Source organism: Coprinopsis cinerea, assembly GCF_000182895.1.
Source record: "Coprinopsis cinerea okayama7#130 chromosome 8 map unlocalized cont3.8, whole genome shotgun sequence".
In the NCBI taxonomy this organism is placed as follows: domain Eukaryota; kingdom Fungi; phylum Basidiomycota; class Agaricomycetes; order Agaricales; family Psathyrellaceae; genus Coprinopsis; species Coprinopsis cinerea.
Genome location: NW_003307537.1, coordinates 1522746 through 1544409, shown reverse-complemented (window position 1 = coordinate 1544409; position 21664 = coordinate 1522746). Strand labels below are relative to the sequence as shown.

Sequence of the window (21664 nt, the reverse complement as noted above, 5' to 3'; positions counted from 1 at the left end):
TTGAGCACTTCCTTTTGAAGACCTGACCTCATTGGTGACAGCGTTGACGACGTTAGGATTGGAAGGAAACCTCCGGTGATTTTTGGTTGCTTGCCAATGCTTGAATCAGCCTCTGATGCGAAACTGCTTCCGAACTATGACCTCAGCCCGACGTCCATCAGCTCACACAAAGCGGAACTTTGCTTTTCTCCTCAAAGAACCGAAAAAACATTCATTATAGCACTTGATGTTATAGGACAGACCGCAAGTCGCCAATCGAGGTGAGAGTTTCAAAGAGAAAGCCTGGGGGAGGCCCTCCGATTGAAATGTTAGAGATTCCGCTCGATAACTAGTCGAAAAGATACCACACCGAGTAGCAGTGACACGTACGAGCCCAGCTATATCAAAGATGTTTCAAGGCAACTTCCGACAGAAGACAGCTGCAGAAGACATGCAGCATGTGGAATATTCACGTTGCGGTTCACGCCATTATCTGCTTCTGTTAAGGTGGCTGAAGGGGAAAATCGCGTTTCTGGGCGCTTACGCGAAAGAAAAAGTCAGACCAAGGTTCCAAAACCGGAATTTTTGAGCGTCCAGACACGAACCTGGCGACAAACCGGACAATTTTGGCAGAAAAGAAACCGGATTTTTCGACAGAATGTCGTCACTAGGCTCGCCCCAGGTTTTCCGGGGTCCTGAGACGTCTGTGATAGATGTTGGGGCTAACCAAGCCTATAGGGTAGAAGGCGAGCAGCACTTATCACGGTGATACAGGACACCCTTCAGTCTTATCACAAAATGCAGAAATTCGCTTCCGACAACAAAGAAGTCTAGTAGCGTATATCTCACACAGTACACGGGCATGTACAGGTGGGGTGGGTGTGGCAGCGTTTGAAAAGGCTGTGAAAACAGACCAGAGCCAAATGGCGAGTTGACTATGTCGCGATTTCCCTGGAAAGACCGGTGAGATCGCTCCGGGTGGTATTAGATACAGGTGCACACATATCCTTCGCTAGCCAGAGTAGCTCTGATATCGCGTGGACCAATTGACTGCCTCTGCGGCGGTTGACAGTCAGAAGGTGTTTCAAGTTGGTCGTGTCCAAGTCAGATTGAGTGTGATACCTCCTAAAGGGCACCGGAAGTCCTGGAGAAGGCACAGACTAGATGTTGACTTGAGACTTGAAGATAGGACGGTGGAAGTTCAAGACAGCGGTCGTTGCGAGGCCAGAAAGGGGCTTCTGGCAGCGGGCCCGGTACCAAATCAAGGCAAGAAGCTGATCACCACGCGACCCATCAGGACGGAAACGAGGGAGGAACTCTAGGAGGGCCAGTATTTTTGACTATCGGGGTACGGAGGAGATGAGTAATGGTGGGACTCTCTCGAGGCTACGCAGAGTATCTGTGCCCTTGATCTCGAAGTCTGGGAGACCGTCGAGCGCAGGTGGCGGGATGTCCAGAGCCATCAAGCAACATCGGCCAAGAGGTCGGCGAGTTATTCTTCTTACTAAAACGAAATACTCGAGGCCGCTGACACGGGAAGTGTAGTGCGGTACACTCTGAGGGCCACAGAACGCAGTCGTGTTGCTGTGTGCGACAGAGAGTGGCGCAATGGCAATCTCCTAGTCATATGTGCAGTGCTCGACCATTCGAACGCGGAGAATTCAAGATAGCGGCTCTCAAAAAGGTTTAGAATGAAATGGAGATCTCATCATTTTCCGAGTTTTGAGAGCGACTAGTCGTTATTGGAATATTCCCTGATATGAGGAATAAACGTTATGTCTTCGGGCAGTACGGTCGAATACTGCCAGGAGCTAGTCAAGGTTGAATAAGGCTTAGGCGGAAGCCCCGCAGTTCGTATCCGATAGAAAGCGTTACCCAAGAGACCTCCAGTGGCGTCTTCTCAATCTTCGAGGTATACATGTCACCAACACAACTTGATGTAGACGGTGGGTATTTGCTCGGTAATTGGATACATCCACTTGGATGAGAAATGTTCCAAGTGAACAGAGACATTGGACAAAACACCAAGGGGGTCCCGGGCCGGGAATCCCGTACCGGAGGGTAGGAGGTACCCCACACAAGGGGCAGGAGGGAGATTTTTCTCCGCCAAAGGACCAATTTGGAGTGCGTGAAACTCAACAGATCGGACCCGCCGTTCCAGTTGCCATAACGGCTGGGAATACCTGACGCATAAGCCCCGCCGATGATGTACTTAAATGAGGCTTGTATCTTTACAACTTGGTCTACCATTTTGATAAGATAACGAAAGAATCAAACGGGAAGAAAAGAGTCCGTGACGCTACACATTGGCACCGTCGGCCTTGGTGTCGGCGGCTGCGTTCGCAGCCTTGGACTCTGTCTTGGGAGTCTCTTTGCTATCAGTAGATCGTCAGTAAAGGCCAGAAGGTAGGTAAGATTGGAGACTTTGACCTAAGCTCAATCGGAGCTGTATCTTTGCTTGTCGATGCCATGAGTTGAGGTGGGGCTTCCATTTTCGGCGAGACGAGATATTATCAAGGTTTTGAGAATTCGTTCGCCCGATGCCGCGACTACATCACAACGTATCTGGAGGCAAGGTAGATTTATGGATAATCAGCCCCGTAAAATACAAATCTGCATACAGGAGACAAGTGGGTAATATAAAGAAATCTGCTGCACACAATGACGTGGATAGCCGGTAGCCTGTAAGACGACAGGCCTGACGCTCACTGCCGCTACACCAAAAGGCAACATGACTCAAGAGCTTAGCTCTTGAGCCACCGTCAGGTATATGTGCACGTTATGGGAACCGTGGTAAGCCACCGGTCTTACATAGCCCCTCGTAAAATTACAAATCGGCATACATACAACAGGTAGGGAATATAGAGGACAGCAGCCCTACTGTTCATAAGCCTGGCACATTTCAAGGACGGATTCAACAAGCTGACGAAAACGAGCGGCGCCATCGGCTTCGAGGAGATCACAGTCCCATCGATCAGCTGGCGCGACATCATTGAGGATGAGTGGATCAGCTGGTATGGCAGCTGGCACAACTGCGTTGGTGGCGACGGTGTATTCGTAAAAGCACAGACGCGTGCCGAATGCACTGACAGCGGGCAAGCGCGGGGTAATGAGGGTGTGGCGAAGATCCCGGAAGCGATCGCGCATTTGATCATCGGCCTGCTTTCGCTTGGAGTCGAGATTGAGAGAGGCGGTGGGCTTCACTTCTATGAAGAAGACAGGGTGCTTGTTGAGTTCAACTGTGAACAGTGCCACGACATCGATGACATCTCGCGCTGCGTTTGGGATGTGATACTGAGGGGAGATCTCATAGGGGCCCAACACGCCGAAGAGATGATACAGGAGCCGAGTGTAGGGGCCATAGAAGACGCTTTCGTCAGTGGCAAATTGCGGTTGGTTTGCATAAGTGAAGGACTGCATGAGCGGTTGCGGCCAAGGTTGCGCCATCTTAGTGGATGTGGTTAGTGGGCGTTGGTCTGGTGAGAATGGGGAAACGAAAGGCCCTGGTCAGTGGTTGCGAGTCTAGTCAGCCTGGGTTCCGCTTGAGTGAAGCCGGGACGCGTCGCAGTCAGCGTGACATTACATATTGATGGTTAGACCGGAGTCCCGTCTCTACTAGAGGCTTCGATAGGCGTCCGTCACCTGACAAAAAACGTGACAGTCCGGATTCAGGACTAATTGATGGTCACATCACGCTGACCGTGACAGCGCGCTCACCCGCAACTTCGTGTCTGCATTCAGCAGTGACCTACACGACCTTTGGAAACGACGACGACGACGGAGATCACAACGACACGTTCTATCCATTCACGCCGTACTCTGTAAACGACAGCAATCTATAACGTTACCCCCATAGTCTCTACGAGACAACACGCCCGACCCCATGTCTTCTCTAAATAAGCTCGCCATTCGAGGCATTCGTTCTTTTGACGACAAACAGATATCTGTCATCGAGTTCTTCTCTCCAGTGACTGTCATAGTTGGCCACAACGGTAGTGGGAAGACAACCATCATTGAATGCCTCAAGTATGCGACAACCGGAGAGCAGCCCCCCAACACCCGCGGTGGTGCGTTCGTCCATGACCCAAAGATGGCGAACGAGAAGGAGGTCAAGGCGCAAGTAAAGCTGAGGTTCCATTCGGCTAATGGCACGCGCATGTTGGCAGTCCGTAACCTGAGCGTTACAGTCAAGAAGACCGCCGGTTTGACCATGAAGACCCTGGAGAGTATCCTTGGATTGGACGACCCAGGGAAGACTAACAAGGTGTGCACCGCGTCTGGTCTGCAGGAATTAACGAGCTGAAGAAATTCCAGAGAGCAGTTATCTCTACGAAGTGCGCCGAAATGGATGTCGAGATCCCTCAGCTTCTTGGTGTTTCCAAGGCTGTCTTGGAGAATGTGATCTTTTGTCACCAAGAGGACTCGTACTGGCCACTTGCCGAGCCATCAATCCTGAAGAAGAAGTTTGACGAGATTTTCGAAGCCACCAAGTCTGTCGTCTCTTTCCATCTCTGTGCAACAAAGCTGACAGTTTCTAACAGATATACCAAGGCCCTTGATAACATTAAAGCACTTCGAAAGGACCGCGTTGCAGACCTTAAAGCCGAGCAAGAGAGGCTGTCCTCTTTGAAGTTGCAGAAAGACCGAGCTGACAAGCTCCGTTTACGAATGAAAGACCTTAATGCCACTATTGTAGCAAAAGAAGCGGAATATGAAAATGCCAAAGCGCAATACGAGGAAGTCCAGAACAGTAATCGAATATTTTATGACTACAACTCCAAATTCCGAGAAATCTATCTGAAGGTCGAAAGCCTCGAAGAGAAAAAGAAGAGTAAACGAATGGATCTCGAGGAGGCTCGGGATGGTAACTTCCAGGAAATTTCTGGTAAGATTTATTTCCATCTTCTTTGAAGAACTACGTTGATAGGTTGATAGGCACTGACGATGATCTCCAAAACCGGCTGAATCGGTTCGACGCGCATGTCGACAGCCAGCGGGAGCGATTGGCGAAGGAGGAGCGCAGGAGGCAAGACATCGAGGATGAGCTAACTGACCTTCGCAACCGAGAGGTACAGCTGTCGGAAATGAAAGCCCAGTATGAAGTGGAAGCAAAGGTGGGCCTGTTCATCCAAACTTCCAGAGTGACGGCTCAACTTCATTCAGAATCAAAGAGCCCGCGTTATTGAACGTGAGGAGTTGGTCCGGGAGATCGCCAAGCAATTCAACATCACCGGTATCTCGTCGCAAAGTTTGGATAAATCCCAAGTCAGCCAGTTCCTTTCCCGTCTCACCGATCTAAGGAGGGATCGAACTTCAGAGATCGAGCAACTCCAGGTTTGTCATTTACTCGCTCAGGATACGTTGAGGCCTTAACTCGGACTCTGTAGTTGGATGCCTCGGCCAAAAACGACGAATTTAATGCTCAGCGCCTCGAGCTTGACCGGCAAGTTCAAACCCACAAGATCCGAAAGACGACACTGAAGGATCAGTTGGTAGGACTTACGTTCTTCTCGTCTGACATTATGCTCAAATTGTTCTCAGAGTGAGCGTAATGCCTCGATCAAGCAAGCCCAGCGTCAGCTCGATGAACAGGCGACTCATCAGGCCAGTCTGAACTCGCTTCAAGAAGAGATGCAAGAGAAGGAAGAGCGTATCAAGAAGCTCCGGAAAGAGATGGCTAACTCTGAGCATGACAAGAAGCTGCAAGAAAAGATCGACCTGGCGCGACAGCTTGAGGAGAAACGCGAAAGCCTAATGGAGGAGACTCGCGCTTTGAGCACTCAAGCTGATTCAAGAGCGAAGCTCGACCTGAAACGTACTGAAATTCGGACGAAGACGGTCGAGATCCAGACAATGTGAGCGACCTCGTACTTCTGGTTCTTCATCACTGACACTGCTGGTAGCATGAAGACAGTCAATCAGAAGTACCGAGAACATGCCAAACGGGATTTAGATGCCGACACCGCTGAAATTGAAGTAGACCGAGTGATTCGGTAAGTGTTTCCGTCGTCGCTACGCTGAAGCGGGGTTCTACGTCTTTTGTATAGTCAGAAAGAAGATGACGTGGATCGACTGGAAGCCGGACTCGGTTCTGCAAGAGCAAGCCTCCACTCAGTGGAGACAGAAATGGCCAATATCAAGGCCCAGATCAGCGCCAAAGAAAGCGAATGTGAAAGTATGGTCATATTACCTTGTTTTGTTCACTGCCAGGCTAAAATTCTTGAATTAAAGAGCACACTAAGAAGATAACCTCGAGTTTGAGGGCCTTCGACTTGTCACCAGACAAAGCCGTCAACGACGCGATAGAAGTTGCGCAAACCGAGATCAACCACATCCGAAGGTAGGTGTTGCCTTCTGTCCGATATGGGCACCGCCGCTGACATTACACAGTGACCTAGAGAAACAGTTTGGGCCAATCGCCGTCTACCAAAGGATTCTCGAGGAAGGTGTGAACAACCATATTTGCCTGGGTTGCAATCGAGGCTTGAGATCGTCGGAACTAAAGGACTTCAAGAACCACGTAAGTCTCGCTCATTTCATATTCCAGTACATATACAGCTAACGTCTGGTCAGTTGGAAGGAATGATCAAAGACGCGGAAAAAACCGAGAAACGAGATTTGAATAATGATCTAGAAGAATGGAACCGCACTCTTGTTAGCCTGACAAACCTCAAGGGGATTGAACATTCGAGGCACAATATCACTACCAAAGAAATTCCTGCCCTCAAAGCGACACTCGAAGAGAAAAGGGAGGAACACCAGGTCCTGGAGGAGAAGGCGGAAACGGTTAGTGGGATGCATATATCTTTTTCGAGGTAAAACTGACTCGAACAGCTTGGAGAGGAACTCGAGGAGGCCAAGGATACGTTGAAGGCACTGTCAACCCTGAAACAGAACGTCAGCACTGTTTCCCGTTTGAAGAAAGAAATTGAACGGGCAGAGAAAGAGGTCAGCGATCTCGAGACAGATCTGTCGCTATCTGGTAGCACGAAGACGGTGGACGACGTTCAGGCAGAGTTGAATGAAATCACCAGTCGACTGTAACTATTCACTCACTCCTTTGGCTACTTGGGCGATACTGACATCCCGATAGACGAGCGATTGAGAAGGAGAGACAGGCTATCTCCACTGAGCGGGAAAGGCAAACCACGGCCCTCCATAGTTTCGAAACCAGACTCAACGATCTCAAAGTGGAAGAGCAGAAGTTGCTTAACCAGCTCAATGAAGTCGACAAACTGTCGGAACGCGTTCAACAGATGAAGAACGACATTGTGACATTCACTGCGCAGCTCAAGGTGCGTTTTTCCCCATTCGTTAGCAAATGGTGATGTGAAGCCACTATGTGTAGGACCTCGATACAAAAATAGCAGAGGCTCAGGCTCCGATACAAGGATTGGAGGAAGAGCAGCGACAGGTGAAACAAGATTTCGATGCGAAGATGTCGCAGGCGCAGTCGTTACTTGGACAACTGAATGCCCGGACGGATAAATTGGCGGCAGTACACAAAGATGTTGAACGGTGTGCTTCTTATCACTTGGTTAAAAAGCTTCCCCGCTGAATGGAAATTCTAGGTACGCAAGGGACAAGCGGGACCGGTTGCTCGAGGAATGCATCGAAAACATCAAGCAGTGCAAGGAACATCAGGGTGAAGCGACCAGCAGGCTACAAGGCTGCCGTGAAGCCATCAAGGTCATTGAGAAGGAAATAAATGAGGCCGGTGCCTCGCAGACCAACCTTCGGGAGAATATTCGGGTTCGCAAGTTGCAAAAAGAGATCCTTGAAATCCAGGCAGAGATCGAAAGCTATGACGTTGAAGAGGCAGCAAAAGCGCGGAGAAATTTCCAGGACCAGTGGGAGAAGCGAAAGGAGAAAGAAGAACGGTTGAACAAGTCGGTGAGTGGTACCCGTCGATCCTAAGGCCTCAGCTCTTAACTTCTCCCAAGACCCACCATCTTGCGGGAGAGCTCAGCAGTCTCAAGAGTCAACATGCGACGCTAGAGAGCGACATCAAAGAGTTCAAAGATGTCAATAAGATGTATACCGAACAGCTCGTCAAGGTTAAAGTAAGTCACCCCTTTTGGCCATAGTGAATACACAGTGACGGCTTGCGCTCGCTGCGATGAAAGATTTCGGACATGGCCAATAGCGATTTGGAGAAATACGCCAAGGCCTTGGATAAGTAAGTCCTTCCCAATATGGTGCACACGTGTCCGTTCTCAACTATGTCAATTAAGCGCCATCATGAAATACCATGGGTTAAAGATGGAGGAAGTCAATGATACGATGAAGCACCTATGGAACAAGACGTATCAAGGGACAGGTTTGTGACCGCCACTCCTGCTAGAATTCCCGCGCTTACACCTTTTCAGATATCGACGGTATTAAGATTAAATCTGACGTCGAGGGCGGTGCCTCGAAACGTTCATACAACTACAGAGTCAGTACTTTCTATACCCATTCCGCTCACCATCGGTCAGGTGTTGACTCCGCAACTTTCACGTTCTTTAGGTGGTGATGACGAAGGACCAGGTTGAAATGGATATGCGTGGTCGATGCTCTGCCGGGCAAAAAATGCTTGCTTCCATCATTATCCGACTTGCTTTGTCTGACTCTTTCGGACAAAATTGCGGCATTCTGGCATTAGATGAGCCCACGAACGCTCTGGATACCGAAAACATAGACGCCCTCGCAGAGAGCCTCGTGGAGTACGTTCTTCTTCCCTATCTCGTTCCCAAATATTCTAATCCAATTCCCAGCATTATTAATGAACGCAAGTCACACTCCAATTTCCAGCTGATCATCATCACACACGACGAAAACTTCCTTCGGAAGCTGGGGCAGAGCGACGTTATGGAGTATTACTGGTGGGTGATTACCAGCAATCTGGCTTCCAATTGTTAACTCAAATTATCTCAGGCGGGTTTCCAGAGACGCCAGGCAAAAATCAGTGATCGAGCGCCAACGATTCCGATGAAATCTGCACTGGTCTCGAATTTCTGTTTTATGCTTTCCATCACTTTCAGCTCCTTTGCGCCCATTTTTAGTCTCATCAACTGTTATTATTCGACCCCGAGTAGGACTCCTGCAGTTATGGTTGCATTGCTTCGACCAGTTTGGGCAGCGGGTCCAAGTAAGTGATGGTGGGACATGCCATTACACATCCAGCCGAAGTACATGTAGCGCCCTCTGCCATCGAGGACTCCAATTGACTACGATGATCGGTTAAAGGGCCCCTAAGCACTCCACCGAGTACTTTTGGGAATGTTGACAGTTACAGTTAATGTAGTGAACGCATGCTAAAACGTCCACAAACGTCAGAATCTGCTTCCCAATGTCCTCTGGTCTGATTCAGAGTTCCCACAACAGACCGAAGCTCTCAGTTTCTATCAAATGGCTCGACGGCTAAAGGGGGCTCGGCGCCGGGCGGGGATTGGAAGCGTGGGTATCAAGGAAGGAGGCAAGCATCGCCAAATAAGTGATGCATTCAGAAGCGGTGCATCATCGTCCAATTTGAGTTGTTCTCCTTTTTGCTTCGTTAACGCCTAAAGCTCTTTTGCGGGACGTTGGATCGCGATCTGTGACAACAGAGGAATTCCACAACCTCATGTCGATCCCTACCCGCTATCTCGTCAAGTTGGACATCCTATCATCCAGTTAGGGCTGTGTTTCGACCCCTTCACACCCAGCTAATCTTCTCTCAGTCTGTCAAAACCATGCGGGTCGACATACTATGGGATCTCGGACGCAACATCATCGTTACATCAACCGGAAACCAGAGCAAAACGTCTCCGTCTCATGCGCTCGCTTCAGGCTTCCCCTGGGACCTGCCTAACTGTATTCGGACTCAACGCACTCCCCGGGTGATGACTCCATACACCAGATCTCTGTGATCACCTGCAGTGTCCCAAAAGGTTCACTGGGATGTATCTCATTTCCCAAACTTGGGACCTACCGACCATGTTAAAAGGAGGACCATTCTGGTGCTAGGTTGCTTCAACCTCCTCATCCAGTGCAGTCACCGATCCAGCTGCAATGGCTTCTTCAGATCTCCTCTCGCATTTGTCTGCGACTGACCGAGCTCTCTTCTGGAAGTACGGCGTAGGAGCCGAGGTGTCTGTCCCGTTCCAGTGCGTTCACCACGCATTCGAGTTCCACGCCAAAAGCAACCCGCAACTCACTGCGGTTGATGAACTCGGGACGACCCTTTCCTACGGCGAGCTGGATCGCAGGGCGAACTGCCTGGCATCTCGCCTTCGCTCGGTTGGCGTTGTTCAGGGCTCCCGCGTATGCATGCTCGTCGAACGCGCCGTAACCCTCCCCGTAGCAGTTTTGGGCATTCTAAAGGCTGGTGCAGCATACATCCCCCTTGACGGAAACATTGTCTCCGACAGCACCTTGAAGCACGCTCTTGTCGACTCGGGTTCGACGGTCGCCCTCACCTTGCGCAAGTTCGAGCACCGTCTCGAAGGTGCCCCTGTTCCCGTCGTCTTCTTGGACGATGCCATCTGCCCCAGCTACAACCCCAGCCACTGTGTGAAGCCTCGCGACACCACCACCTCAAAGGACTCCGTATACATCATCTACACTAGCGGTGAGTCTCCTCGATGTAACGTCCTTGAAATCTCCGCTCATTCCCCCCTTTCAGGGACCACTGGTACTCCAAAGGGCGTCCACGTTACACATGGAAACGTTACCAATCGTAAGCCTCTTCCAAACATGCGGCTGCCATTGGCTCTTATGCTTCCCCATAGTTATCTGCATCGAGCCTGGTCAGTTAGGCATGAAGCCTGGTGTTCGTGTCTCTCAGATGTTGAACATCTCTTTCGATTTCGCTGCATGGGTAAGCATAAGCCCTTTTCACCGTTTGATATTGCCATGGAACTCATGAAATGGATCCAAAGGAAATCCTCGGCTCTCTCGCCAACGGCGCTACTTTGTGCCCCCGAGGAAAGACATCCAAGGACTGGAAAGCTGTGATGAGGAGCGTTGACATCCTCTTTTCGACACCCTCTATGTTGGCCCCTCATAACCCGGTCGACTATCCTAATGTCAAGACCGTCGTTGTCGCTGGAGAGGCATGCCCCAAAGGTGAGCTTCTGATGTCCCCACCGGAGCCAGAAGACATTGACTCATACTTGTCTAGCTCTTGCTGATACCTGGGGCGCTCGAGTCAAGTTTTGGAATGCATGTGGTCCGACTGAGGTATTGTTAGCGCCTTTTGTAACCCAAAGCCATCTAACAATCAGCACTAGGTCACCATCGCGAACACCATGCAATTGCACATACCGGGAGATATTGTCACGATTGGTGGGCCGACCCCAAACAATACGGCATATGTTCTGGACGAGAACATGCGGCCAGTGCCAATTGGGCAGACCGGAGTTATGTGGGGAGGGGGAGCTGGGATTACAAAGGGCTACCTCAACCTGCCCGACAAGACCAGTGAACGTTATGTTCGAGATCCGTTCGCCAACGATGGGTATGGCCCATTGTCATTCCCGTGTCCATACTGTAGCTAACGGGATTTCTTATTAGATCGATGATGTTCAACACCGGGGACTTGGGGTAAGTGCTGCCTGTCAAACTTGAAGATCTTCGACCTAACGACATACGCTTTCTCAGGAAATGGGTCTCTAATGGCACCTTACAACACCTTGGTCGTATTGACAATCAAGTCAAGATCAAAGGCTTCCGCGTGGAACTTGACGGAGTTGCAACTGCAATGGAGGTCAGTGACATTCTCTATTCATTGGAACGCCAGTATGATTAAATCTCCTTCAGACCTGCGCAGGTGTTACAGGTGCTACTGCCCTTCTCATCGACGGAGAGCTCTGGGGATTCGTAAAACCATCCAACATCTCACCTGAGGACATCAAGGCCGCCGCGCACAAGGTCCAGCCTTACTACGCCGTTCCTTCGAAGATCCTGACCATGGACCACTTCCCCGAGACAGCGTGAGTCATCTATTCTTAGCTCAATTATTCAATACTCACCGCTTTCCAGGAATGGCAAAACTGATAAGAGAGTCCTTCAGCAAATGGCCATAGAGTCCAAGGAAGAGGAAGCCAAGCTCAAGGAAGAGAAGGCTGCCATTCCCGAGAATGTCGCCTGGATCAGCTTGCCTCCCACCGTCGTCACCGCTCCCAAGACCGAGCTCACCATCCCCCACCGGCCATCCGACCACAGTCTCGGCTCAACCAACACCAAGATCAGTGCCCAGGTCAAGGAAGCCGACTCTTCAGCTTCTTCGACCTCCGAGCTCGAGAAGCAGGAGTATATTTGGTCTGGCTACCAAGATGACGACCACCCAGAGAAGACGCAAGGAAGACTGGTTCGAAACCTCCGTCATCAAATCTTCTCTCTCTACAGGCGACTCTTCAGTGTGGTTTTCATCGTCAACGCTGCCATCCTCATTTGGATCTGTGTCAAGAAGGAGTACGATGCCAACAGGATTGGTGGAATTGTCATTGCGAACGTCTTCATTGGTGTTCTGATGCGACAAGAGCTCGTCATCAACACTTTCTTCCTGATCTTCACCTCTATTCCGTCCTCGTAAGTCCGCTGACCTTTTATACGGATGCAAATATTGAGGTCTTCTTAGTTGGCCTTTGTTTATCCGTCGCACAGCTGCCAGGGTCTATCACATCGGCGGTATACACTCCGGCGCTGGTGTCTCTTCGCTTCTATGGCTGTGCTTGTTCACTGCTCAAGCGACGAAGGAAATGATCAACGGCGGCAAGGTACACTTTTCTTCTCTCTGTGACCTCTCTCTCCGTGCTGACGCTCCTTTATTACCAGACATCTGTTCGGACTGTGGCAATCACCTATGTCATCCTGGCCGAACTCCTTGGTATCGTCATCTTCGCATATCCTGCTTTGCGCAAGAGACTCCATGATACCTTCGAAAACACCCATCGCTTCCTCGGATGGTCGGCTCTCGCCTTGGTGTGGGTTCAATTCATGTTCCTCACCATTGATTACCTCCCCGAAGGTCAGATGCTCGGTCAGACCTTGGTCAAGACCCCTCAATTCTGGCTCGTCATCATCCTCACTTGCTCCGTTATCTGGCCCTGGTTCCGTCTGCGCAAAGTTGATGTCAAACCCGAGGTCCTCTCCAACCACGCCGTCCGTCTTTGGTTCGACTACGGTGGTATGTCTCATCTGAAGAATTCATCCTTAGTCGATGTACTGACCACACCGTGAAGTTACTCCGCCTGCTGGTACCTTCATGCGAGTCTCCGATGCTCCTCTGAAGGAATGGCACGGCTTCGCGGCCATCCCCATCCCTGGCAGGACAGGTTACTCTCTCGTTGTCTCTCGCGCTGGTGATTGGACCTCCAAGCACATCGCCAACCCACCCACCAAGCTCTGGGTCAAGGGCGTTCCCACTTACGGTGTCCTGAAGCTTGTCCCCATGTTCCGCCGCATGGTCATCGTCGCCACCGGATCTGGTATCGGTCCATGTGCCCCCGCCATCTTCGAGAAACGCATCCCCATGCGAGTCTTGTGGACTGCTCCCAATGTCCGCGAGACTTTCGGTGACAAGCTTGTCGACTCCATCCTTGAGGCTAACCCCGAGGCTGTTATCTATGGTACGCTTTTGCATCTTGGCATGGACATAGGATGTTACTAACTTTCGATGTAGACACTCGCAAACACGGCAAACCCGATATGGTCAAGTTGACCCTTCGTCTCGTCAAGGAGTTCAACGCCGAGGCTGTCGCAATCATCTCTAACCAACCTCTCACTGAGAAGGTTGTCTACGGAATGATGAGTAGAGGCATCCCCGCCTTCGGCGCCATCTGGGACTCCTAAATTACTCGGTCATTACTCTGAAAAGCTCCGCATGTTTTTTTTCCACTCTTTTTTCTGCTCTCAAATTTCCATTTCCCTTCCTTTCGGCTCATAGATTTCCATTCTCGGTCTCGTAACTTTCGCGCTCATTTTGCTCAGCTCTCAGCCGCCTTCAGGCACTCTATGGTACTTACTTAACACCGACAGGATCGCTAACTCTTGTGACTCGGATATTTATCCATCGACTGGAAGATCTGCATATATTTAAAAAGACGCCCATACTATGCGACCCTCTCTTTACCGACTAGTCTGCCTTACATCTATCATTCACCGTATATTCCTCGCACTCTACTCCAAACCATCGGTGTATTATTAGTACAGTTTTATTTTCAATTCAAGAACTCTTTTGGATTCTTTGCGAATTTCCTCTCAACCGGGAGCTATTTATCGGGATCGGGGCTGACTAAGCATTTCGCGCGCCTGTCCGCCCAGAATTCCTTCCACATCCATCCGTGTCCCGTCGATACTGAGCGCTGCTGATCGACTGAAGAGGGTTACAGAAATATGGTACATTCTTCGCTATCGACTTTGGACACTATAGAATTGCGACCACACCCCACTGCTCGCGATCAGGCACTGGCAAAGGCCGAGATCCCAACTGGCTCGACGATTCTCAAAATACCAGCCTTCGCCACCGTTCTACAATTCTCGCAAAAGGGGAATCGTTGCGACCATTGCATGCGGCTACCAACCGAGGGACAGCCTCTGAGGAGGTGTACGGGCTGCAGTGCATATTGGTACTGCGATGCACAATGTTCGCTTCAGGGATCATCTCCCCTCACAGCATCGAGACACCTGACGTTAACGCCACTTCTATACAGGTCAAAGTGCCCAGTGGCAGACACATCACAAGCGGATCTGTAAACGAATTAACCAATTCACCAGCTCTACCGTCTTCCAAGGACTGGAGGAACACGAGAAAATGGACGCTTTGCTGTTGAACCACCTTGTCGCGTCTTTGTCCACGCTTCCGACGGCGTACAACCTCGAGCAATCGCAAGAAGCGACATTGTTCTTGTCCCTTCTTCCAGGGCCTTCTTCCGGCAGCGAACCACCTCTGATATGCACGATTAGCCCGCCTCCAAAGGCAGACCTAATCCCGACTCTTTTCGAGAGATTTGGGAACAACAATTTTACGATGCATTCTCATCTTAACTCTATAGCTCATGGGATCTTTCCTCTGGCGAGCCGGTCGTTTAATCATTCCTGTTCTCCAAACGCTGCTCCAAAATACACCTTTTCCGCGCACCAACCAGTTATTATGGAGGTGGTCGCCCTGAAAGATATCCACCAAGGCGAGGAGGTGAGTGGAGTGATTACCAGTGATTACCGTGTATCAGAAACGATGTAATCTTTCCTCTGCAGATCTGTATCCCATATCTTGACCCGGCTTTGACGCAAACCAAACGTCAAATCTTTCAGTTTACCTATGGCTTTAATTGCAACTGTCCGGCCTGCCTGTTTCTCAATTCGATCGGGCATATCCCAGAGACCCCGACAGACCCTGATCAATTAAAAGATCTCTCTCGGAGGGTGGGGGAGTTCGTGAACGTTGATTCCTATCTCAAGTCCGACAAGTATCAAAGCCCTTCGATGTCGGAACTGCCGCAGGACCTGCATCCTGTGCTGAACGAAGATTTCATGAAGTGGCTTTCGGAGACCTTCAGCAAGGCATCGCACGAGGCAAACTTTGACTTGGCTGCCGAGAGCGGTATTGCACTTTTGGCCCTGTATTTGCTCGTATATCCGTGTAACTATCCACAGATCGGTAAAGTCGACATTGACTTTAATCTGACCTTGTCCATGCTCATATTCCCCTTTCAGGCATGCATTTGCTAGAGATGGCGAAGACCCATTGGAACTATTCCTTTGTGATCTCCCAACCGAGCAAGTCCAAAGAGACAGAAGCTAAAGCTGCGATATCTCGTCTGCTAGAGTTGGCGAAACGTGTCCTTGACGTACTGGGAAGAGAAGGGGACGAAGACGGACCCCTCGCAGAGATATCAGTTCTACAGAATTTACTGCAAGACGTTCAGTGATCCCTTTGAAGGATCCAGCTGGGTATCTGACTGCTCCAATCGGTATGGAAGTCCGTTATCCTTTATCTACATTCCTTATTGTTTGCCTCCACGTAAGAAAACCGGAATGGCAAGCGCTAGCCCGATTTCGGTGACACGTTCTCAGCAGAAGGACCTCCGGTTCATCATGAATAACGTTATATCCCTCCACTTGTACAACTTCTAGTCAATCCCAAGCTTCAAGATTCGTCCCTGCTCTTCAAGCTTCGTCCGAGACTGTTAGGTTGTACCACGTTGCCGGAAGCCCGTAAGCAAGGCGATTCTTAAAAGGATCAAGGGCTCGGAGTGCGCCAACAGAGCGATACCCCCACTTCCACCTTGTCTTTCTCGCTGCAACCATGGGCTTGCGAAACACGTTCCTTCACTTACGCTCCTTTCATCTTCTTCCGTCCAAGGCGAACACGCCCTTGACTTCTCCTACGTCCCCTCGCTCGGATGGGCGAGAGGGTCTTCCATTGTCCAGCCGCAGGGAAAGATTCGACAATATCACCATTCGCGGCACAACCATCGTCGTTCTTGCAACATTGGCATCAATTGTCTTCATCTGTAGCATCACCGTTGCCCTCATTGGTCGCGCTTCGGACAACTACGACCAATTCACTTCTGCGCTAGACGAGGTCTCACGTTTCAACCCAGGGGTTAGTGCACCCGCGCATGTCTACTCCTCCACTCCAAGTTACTGACTGATGATCACGACACGCTGTTCCTACTGGATTCCCGTTACGACCAGATTCTCCTAGTTGGAGAAGGCGTGGATATCGATATAGACGAACCCTCTGTTACCATTCGTTGGTTCGTTGTCGCGTGTGGTGGAGATTCCGTGTTGCAAGGATCCAAAGGTGTTCTTGATCACAAGGCTTGTGGCTTACCTGTCACTGGCGTGAACATCTTTGTTGATAAGTGAGTTTCTTCTTTGTCTAGAATTCCTTAATTGCGCTAAACATAGTACTGGTCCCGTGCACAGCAACGCCAATCCTTCTTTTGCGTATGATCCCGTCTTGGTCCCCTTCGACGAAGATACGGCACGGAGGAAGAGGTATGTCGTTGATCGTGTCCTGTCCTTTTCCGGAACTCAGATCGATTCTCTATCTCTTAGCTTAGAAAGCGCAATCCACTTCGAGACTAGCCATGTCCTCGACGTACATCAAGCGCGACAATACCCCTTCGATACCTATCGACTTCAGATAGAATTTCGAGCGGCAGCTCTGGTAGCCAACCAGACTCTACCTCTGTCAATCAGTCGAGTCTTGACCGTCGACCAAACTTCATCTTTCAATGTCGATTCTACAGATTTCAGGCGCTATATGGTCTTGAACGAGATCAGATCTCCAACTCAACGTGTGGACCTGCATATCAAGAGGCCTGGGTCTGCGCGCTTATTCACTCTATTGCTCTACGCTATCAGCTGGCTCTTGACGCATATATGCATAGGTCAAGTGGTCATCGCCAAGCGGGGCGACGGGTCGAGATTGCTGCTATGCTGTTTGGCCATCTGCGCAGGGACTCTCCTTGCCCTTCCTCAATTGCGAAACAGCATGCCTGATGCACCTGGCCTGGATGGTAAGTTCTCGTGATTCATGTTACCGACCTTGTACTCACCTTATCTAATCTCGACTTGTCAGGTATCTTGATTGGTGTGTACCCTTCTCTGACCGGTTGTTTCCAAATCTGATGGCGCGCAGACTGTATAGGTTATTTCCCTCAGATGGCTATCGTCGGTCTTTGCATCATCGCTCTCCTCCTCATGCTGGCAATTCGCGAATTGGATGACATAAGGGACACACAATATGTCGAGCCCTACACCCCCAATCGTCGATTCTGCTTTCCGGAGGGGGTGACCTTGAGCTCACCACCACCGCCCCGACCCCGTCGCCCGCCTCCCATGTACAGCCAGACGGACCTTTCGCAGTGGGAGATGCAACGGATGGCCAAGCATCTGCGAGGGGACTATGTGTTCCCTCCCATCTCTGCCCGAGCATCTGTAAAGCCCGACAATAACATTACCTGGAAACCGGTGCATAGGAGGAGCAAGACCATGAGGGCCGTGTCGATGTTGGAGGAAGGAGAGATCTCGAGGTGGTCGGACCACGAGGATTGAATTTGCTCGCGACCTGAAGGACGTAGGAGGCGGGGCACGGTCGTTAGCTACTCCTTTCAGTCTTCTACTGCCTGGCTGTCCGAAAGGTGTTTATCTTGAATGGAATTCCCTTCTTTTCGTCAACTCCCACCTGCGTGCCAAGGAATCACCCTCGTTTTCGTCCGTTTCTGCGAATTGCGGTCCAGTGCCTTCCAAATTTCCTATCGGCCCTGTCAGTCAACTCAGTCTATGTTGGCCGCCTCTTGCACTCGGAAGTTGCCAATAAATTTGGCTCTCCGGACGGGTCGGTAGTTCGGTTAGTAGATATCCGAAATAATGCACCTAGGCAATTATTTCCGCCGTTATCTTGTTGCGTTGCGTTTTACGGTCGAGTGCGACCGTCGATCCTCGGTTGTTTGCTCCGAGGAGTGATCTCTGGCATCCTCCATGCCGTCACAAGAGCGTTCAGCAGTAACGCTCGCGGAGTACAGTCGCCGTGCTACGTAGTGACCAAATGAATAAATAGCGCTTTTCAGTGCTCCCTTTTCTTCATTACCTTTCCGCTTGATTGTTTCCTCACATTCCCTACTCAGAAAAACTCGATATTCTTTACAAGTTTCCAGCATGTTCACCAAGGCCCAGCTCCTCTCCTTTGTCCTCGCTTCTTTTGCCTTCAACGCGGCGTCCGCAAAGCCTATGTGGGTTACTAACTTCTACTGACCGGATCTCCACGCTAATTGACATTTTCAGTTCTGTCAGCTCCGCTGTTGCTGTCCCCACTACCTGCAGCAAAACCAGCACCATCACCCGCACCCTCGGGGGTTTCGATCCCAATTGCTCGGTCGTTGTCACCGTGACCGAGGCCCCCCAACTTGAAGCTACCTGTAGCAAGACCAGTATTGTTACGGTTACCCTTCCCGCCGGTGGACCAGGTGTTAGCACCTCTGTTACGACCTTTGTGCCAGGCGTTACGACCTCTGTGGCTACCGCTATCCCGTCCATTTCCGCTGCTCCCATTCCAAGTGTCAGCACCTCCGTGGCCACAGTGAACGCGATTCCATCGATCTCTGTGACCACCGCCCCACAGGTGTCAGTTACCACCGCCCCGCAGGTTTCAGCTACCACCGCTCCGCAGGTCTCAACTACCAGCGGCTCTGCCGGTGGGCCCGGTGACTGCTCCGTCGTCCTCACAGTCACCCAAGGCGGTTCCACCTCTTGCCCATTCACCAACACTGTCACTCGCACCCTTGCGCCGACCGCCTCGCCCGACCCTGACTGCTCAGTCGTTATCACTCACACCCAGTTCCTCCCCAGGGCCACCGGTGCTTAATTTATACGTTTATGTTTCGCCTTTAATAGAGTACAGGCCTCTATAACCCTCCAGGATCTGATAGTATAGAGGTGGTATCGCGGACTCTTCTAGGTGATTATCTGCATGTAGATCATGTCGGTAGAAATAATCCTTAGAATTCGCTTAATGTTAAACACTGGTCTGGCTAATGGGTAGACTGGTGAACGATCAGGGAAGCTCGACAGGGCTTGAACGGTATTCTGCGCAGAATCCGACTCGGACAATGTTTTGTGCACGTCACTGTCATAGATGGATACTTGGCATCCGGGCGTGTCCACAGAAAGCGTGAATTAATACATGTCAAGCGGAAGATACATCCAAATGATATACAGCACAGTTCTGGCAACCACGAGACCAGCCCTGATCACTTCCTCTTCGCTTCTTTAGAAACCTCTGTTACGGCCTTTTTGGACTTGTTTCCTCGGCCTGCTTTTGGAGGCGAAGTAAGCCAATGTGTAGCCAACACACGCGCACCGAAAATAGTGATCAAAATGATAGCAGCAAGTGCCTTCGCCTCCACCTGGCCCATCGGGACTGCGGTCGTTTGTTGAGTAGGAGGCTTCTCTGAATCAGCCTCTACAAACGATGTCTTCGTGTTCGCCAGCCCAAAGAGACTATAGATGAATGGGATGGAGAACCGCGAGACCTGGTTTAGACCTGCTCCAAAGCCTCCTACACTGGGCTTGAAGAAGATTCGGAGGATGAACTTGGGGATGACAGTGAGTGGGAAGTGGGCGGCCGTGAGACTGTCGAGGGATGGAATTTGGAATGCGCTGGAGTGGATTGAGGAGGAGTAGACAATTGCTGCAAATGGGAATGCTTTTAGCATCCAAGGGAAAGACAGAGATGGGGTCAATAATACGCACCAGCAAGAGCACCACCCCAGACGTCCGCACTCCCCCAAAGACTGGCCTTCAAGATAGGCGGGGTCGCGAATCTCCATTCCTCGGACCATAGCGAGAGAGTGTTTAGGGTTATGCCACCGGCTGCGGATGCGAGAATGCCCAGAACGATATGGCCAAATGCCGTGTCCATGTTTTTGAAGGGGCTGGGTTGCGATAAGGCAGATAATGGGTTGGAGATGGATGGCGACGCGAATAGTGATACTGCCGAAACAACGGAATGTGCACGAAGGAGACCGTCCAGCGGGAACAACAAAGTGTCGTAAATCTTGGGAACCAGCAGCTGCATCAGATTTCAGGAAGTAAGTATCAGTGTTCACAGGGGCAGTAGAGCACGTACATTAGGATAGAAGTTGAAGAAAGCAGTGAGGACCAAGTGAACGGTGATATAGTTCACCCAAGGGTGGAACGAATAGAACTGGGGTGGTGGCAGGCCCATAGCCAGGTGTGAAAGGACCCCCCCTCCCCAGCATGCTACCAGGTATCCAAAGATGTATGGTCCCCACAGGAGTCGCCTCCAGTTGGCGTTGTCCCGTCGACTGAGGGTCTGGAATACGAGAGAGATCCTGGCTGCATGGAGAACTGGTGCCCAGGGATATGGAAAGTACACTGGATGCACGAGCTTTGAAGACAGCAGCGACAGTGCTGCCGTCGTCCAGGATACTAACCCAAAGCCTGGCATCCTCGAGCAGTTGGAAGCGTCCAAGAGATGGTGCTGCTCATCTCGTGGCGCGCTGGGAAAGTTTGCCTCGTCTTTACGTAACTCCCATCGTGTTTCGACACGTATTCACCGCAGGAGCACCGGGATGATATTTAGAACTAGTAAGACGTGCGCTCAGAACGGGTGTTTGAATGCACATGTTGTTGGCCCTCGAGAACGAATTTGGATCATAACGTGCAAGGAAGACGGTGTCCAGGAAACGCGACGCACGGGGAGTGCTCAGTGAGAGCTGTCATCATATAGGGGTCTGATTTTACTTCCGAGTCGGTGACTGTCGGTGACCGTCAGTTGACTGTGTTTACCCCAACTGACGTACGATTGGAACAGAGGATATGGGCTATCGATAGCCCACAAATGAGTCGAACAATCCGCCTGGTCGACTATGTCAGGCTGTGGAGAGTGACGGAGTCATGAGCGACGCTGCATCACGGCTGGGAGATCATCGACAGCAAATGTCATGGGGGTAGATTGGTGACGCCTGTGACGCTCTCCAACGTCTTTATCTGATTTTAAACCAGTGGTGTGTCTATGAGTCTGCCCTAGGCCAGACTGAAAGGTTTCCGATTTGTGGTCAGCTCCTATTGTCAGCCCAAAGGCTATATAACCTGACCTGCTTGCTGCCTTTCCCTCCTCACTTCGCCCCCAATCACTGGGTCGCAAGGCCCCCTTCGCGGCGAAGCCCCCAACCACTACAGGGGTCAT

General features: G+C 50.8%; 8 protein-coding genes across 8 annotated transcripts; 5 read left to right on the top strand and 3 right to left on the bottom strand.

The window, feature by feature from the left end:
* Positions 1-1794: 1794 nt before the first annotated feature.
* Positions 1795-2229, bottom strand: CC1G_15024 (hypothetical protein; the record flags this gene model as incomplete). Its single annotated transcript, XM_002910647.1, has 1 exon — positions 1795-2229. The coding sequence occupies one exon, from the start codon at positions 2227-2229 to the stop codon at positions 1795-1797; it is 435 nt and encodes a 144-aa protein (XP_002910693.1).
* Positions 2230-2856: 627 nt separating this feature from the next.
* On the bottom strand, positions 2857-3426 carry CC1G_03011 (hypothetical protein; the record flags this gene model as incomplete). The annotated part of the gene is made up of 1 exon (XM_001835871.2): positions 2857-3426. The coding sequence occupies one exon, from the start codon at positions 3424-3426 to the stop codon at positions 2857-2859; it is 570 nt and encodes a 189-aa protein (XP_001835923.2).
* A 436-nt stretch (positions 3427-3862) lies between these two features.
* Positions 3863-8953, top strand: CC1G_03010 (RAD50; the record flags this gene model as incomplete). Its single annotated transcript, XM_001835870.1, has 23 exons — positions 3863-4243; positions 4294-4469; positions 4521-4864; positions 4915-5093; positions 5143-5313; positions 5367-5471; positions 5521-5834; positions 5883-5972; positions 6027-6154; positions 6211-6319; positions 6370-6499; positions 6553-6765; positions 6814-7019; positions 7073-7274; positions 7328-7497; positions 7551-7872; positions 7923-8042; positions 8106-8158; positions 8214-8299; positions 8349-8416; positions 8488-8684; positions 8736-8843; positions 8896-8953. The coding sequence occupies 23 exons, from the start codon at positions 3863-3865 to the stop codon at positions 8951-8953; spliced, it is 3930 nt and encodes a 1309-aa protein (XP_001835922.1).
* Positions 8954-9692: 739 nt separating this feature from the next.
* Positions 9693-13794, top strand: CC1G_03009 (nonribosomal peptide synthetase 12; the record flags this gene model as incomplete). Its single annotated transcript, XM_001835869.2, has 15 exons — positions 9693-9839; positions 9967-10570; positions 10625-10678; positions 10731-10819; positions 10881-11067; positions 11123-11181; positions 11232-11458; positions 11515-11544; positions 11602-11707; positions 11761-11933; positions 11983-12531; positions 12581-12719; positions 12778-13129; positions 13185-13571; positions 13625-13794. The coding sequence occupies 15 exons, from the start codon at positions 9693-9695 to the stop codon at positions 13792-13794; spliced, it is 3273 nt and encodes a 1090-aa protein (XP_001835921.2).
* Positions 13795-14337: 543 nt separating this feature from the next.
* CC1G_15023 (hypothetical protein) lies at positions 14338-15872 on the top strand (the record flags this gene model as incomplete). Its single annotated transcript, XM_002910646.1, has 4 exons — positions 14338-14587; positions 14655-15136; positions 15199-15601; positions 15658-15872. 4 exons carry the CDS (start codon positions 14338-14340, stop codon positions 15870-15872), a joined length of 1350 nt encoding a protein of 449 aa, XP_002910692.1.
* Positions 15873-16249: 377 nt separating this feature from the next.
* On the top strand, positions 16250-18009 carry CC1G_15022 (hypothetical protein; the record flags this gene model as incomplete). The annotated part of the gene is made up of 6 exons (XM_002910645.1): positions 16250-16549; positions 16642-16811; positions 16876-16947; positions 17008-17471; positions 17534-17545; positions 17603-18009. The coding sequence occupies 6 exons, from the start codon at positions 16250-16252 to the stop codon at positions 18007-18009; spliced, it is 1425 nt and encodes a 474-aa protein (XP_002910691.1).
* A 603-nt stretch (positions 18010-18612) lies between these two features.
* CC1G_03007 (hypothetical protein) lies at positions 18613-19318 on the top strand (the record flags this gene model as incomplete). The annotated part of the gene is made up of 2 exons (XM_001835867.1): positions 18613-18686; positions 18739-19318. 2 exons carry the CDS (start codon positions 18613-18615, stop codon positions 19316-19318), a joined length of 654 nt encoding a protein of 217 aa, XP_001835919.1.
* Positions 19319-19610: 292 nt separating this feature from the next.
* On the bottom strand, positions 19611-20930 carry CC1G_03006 (hypothetical protein). The gene is made up of 3 exons (XM_001835866.2): positions 20582-20930; positions 20206-20524; positions 19611-20143 (listed from the first exon to the last, which is right to left on the bottom strand). Exons 1-3 carry the CDS (start codon positions 20921-20923, stop codon positions 19704-19706), a joined length of 1101 nt encoding a protein of 366 aa, XP_001835918.2. The 5' UTR covers positions 20924-20930; the 3' UTR covers positions 19611-19703.
* Between the last annotated feature and the right edge of the window lie 734 nt (positions 20931-21664).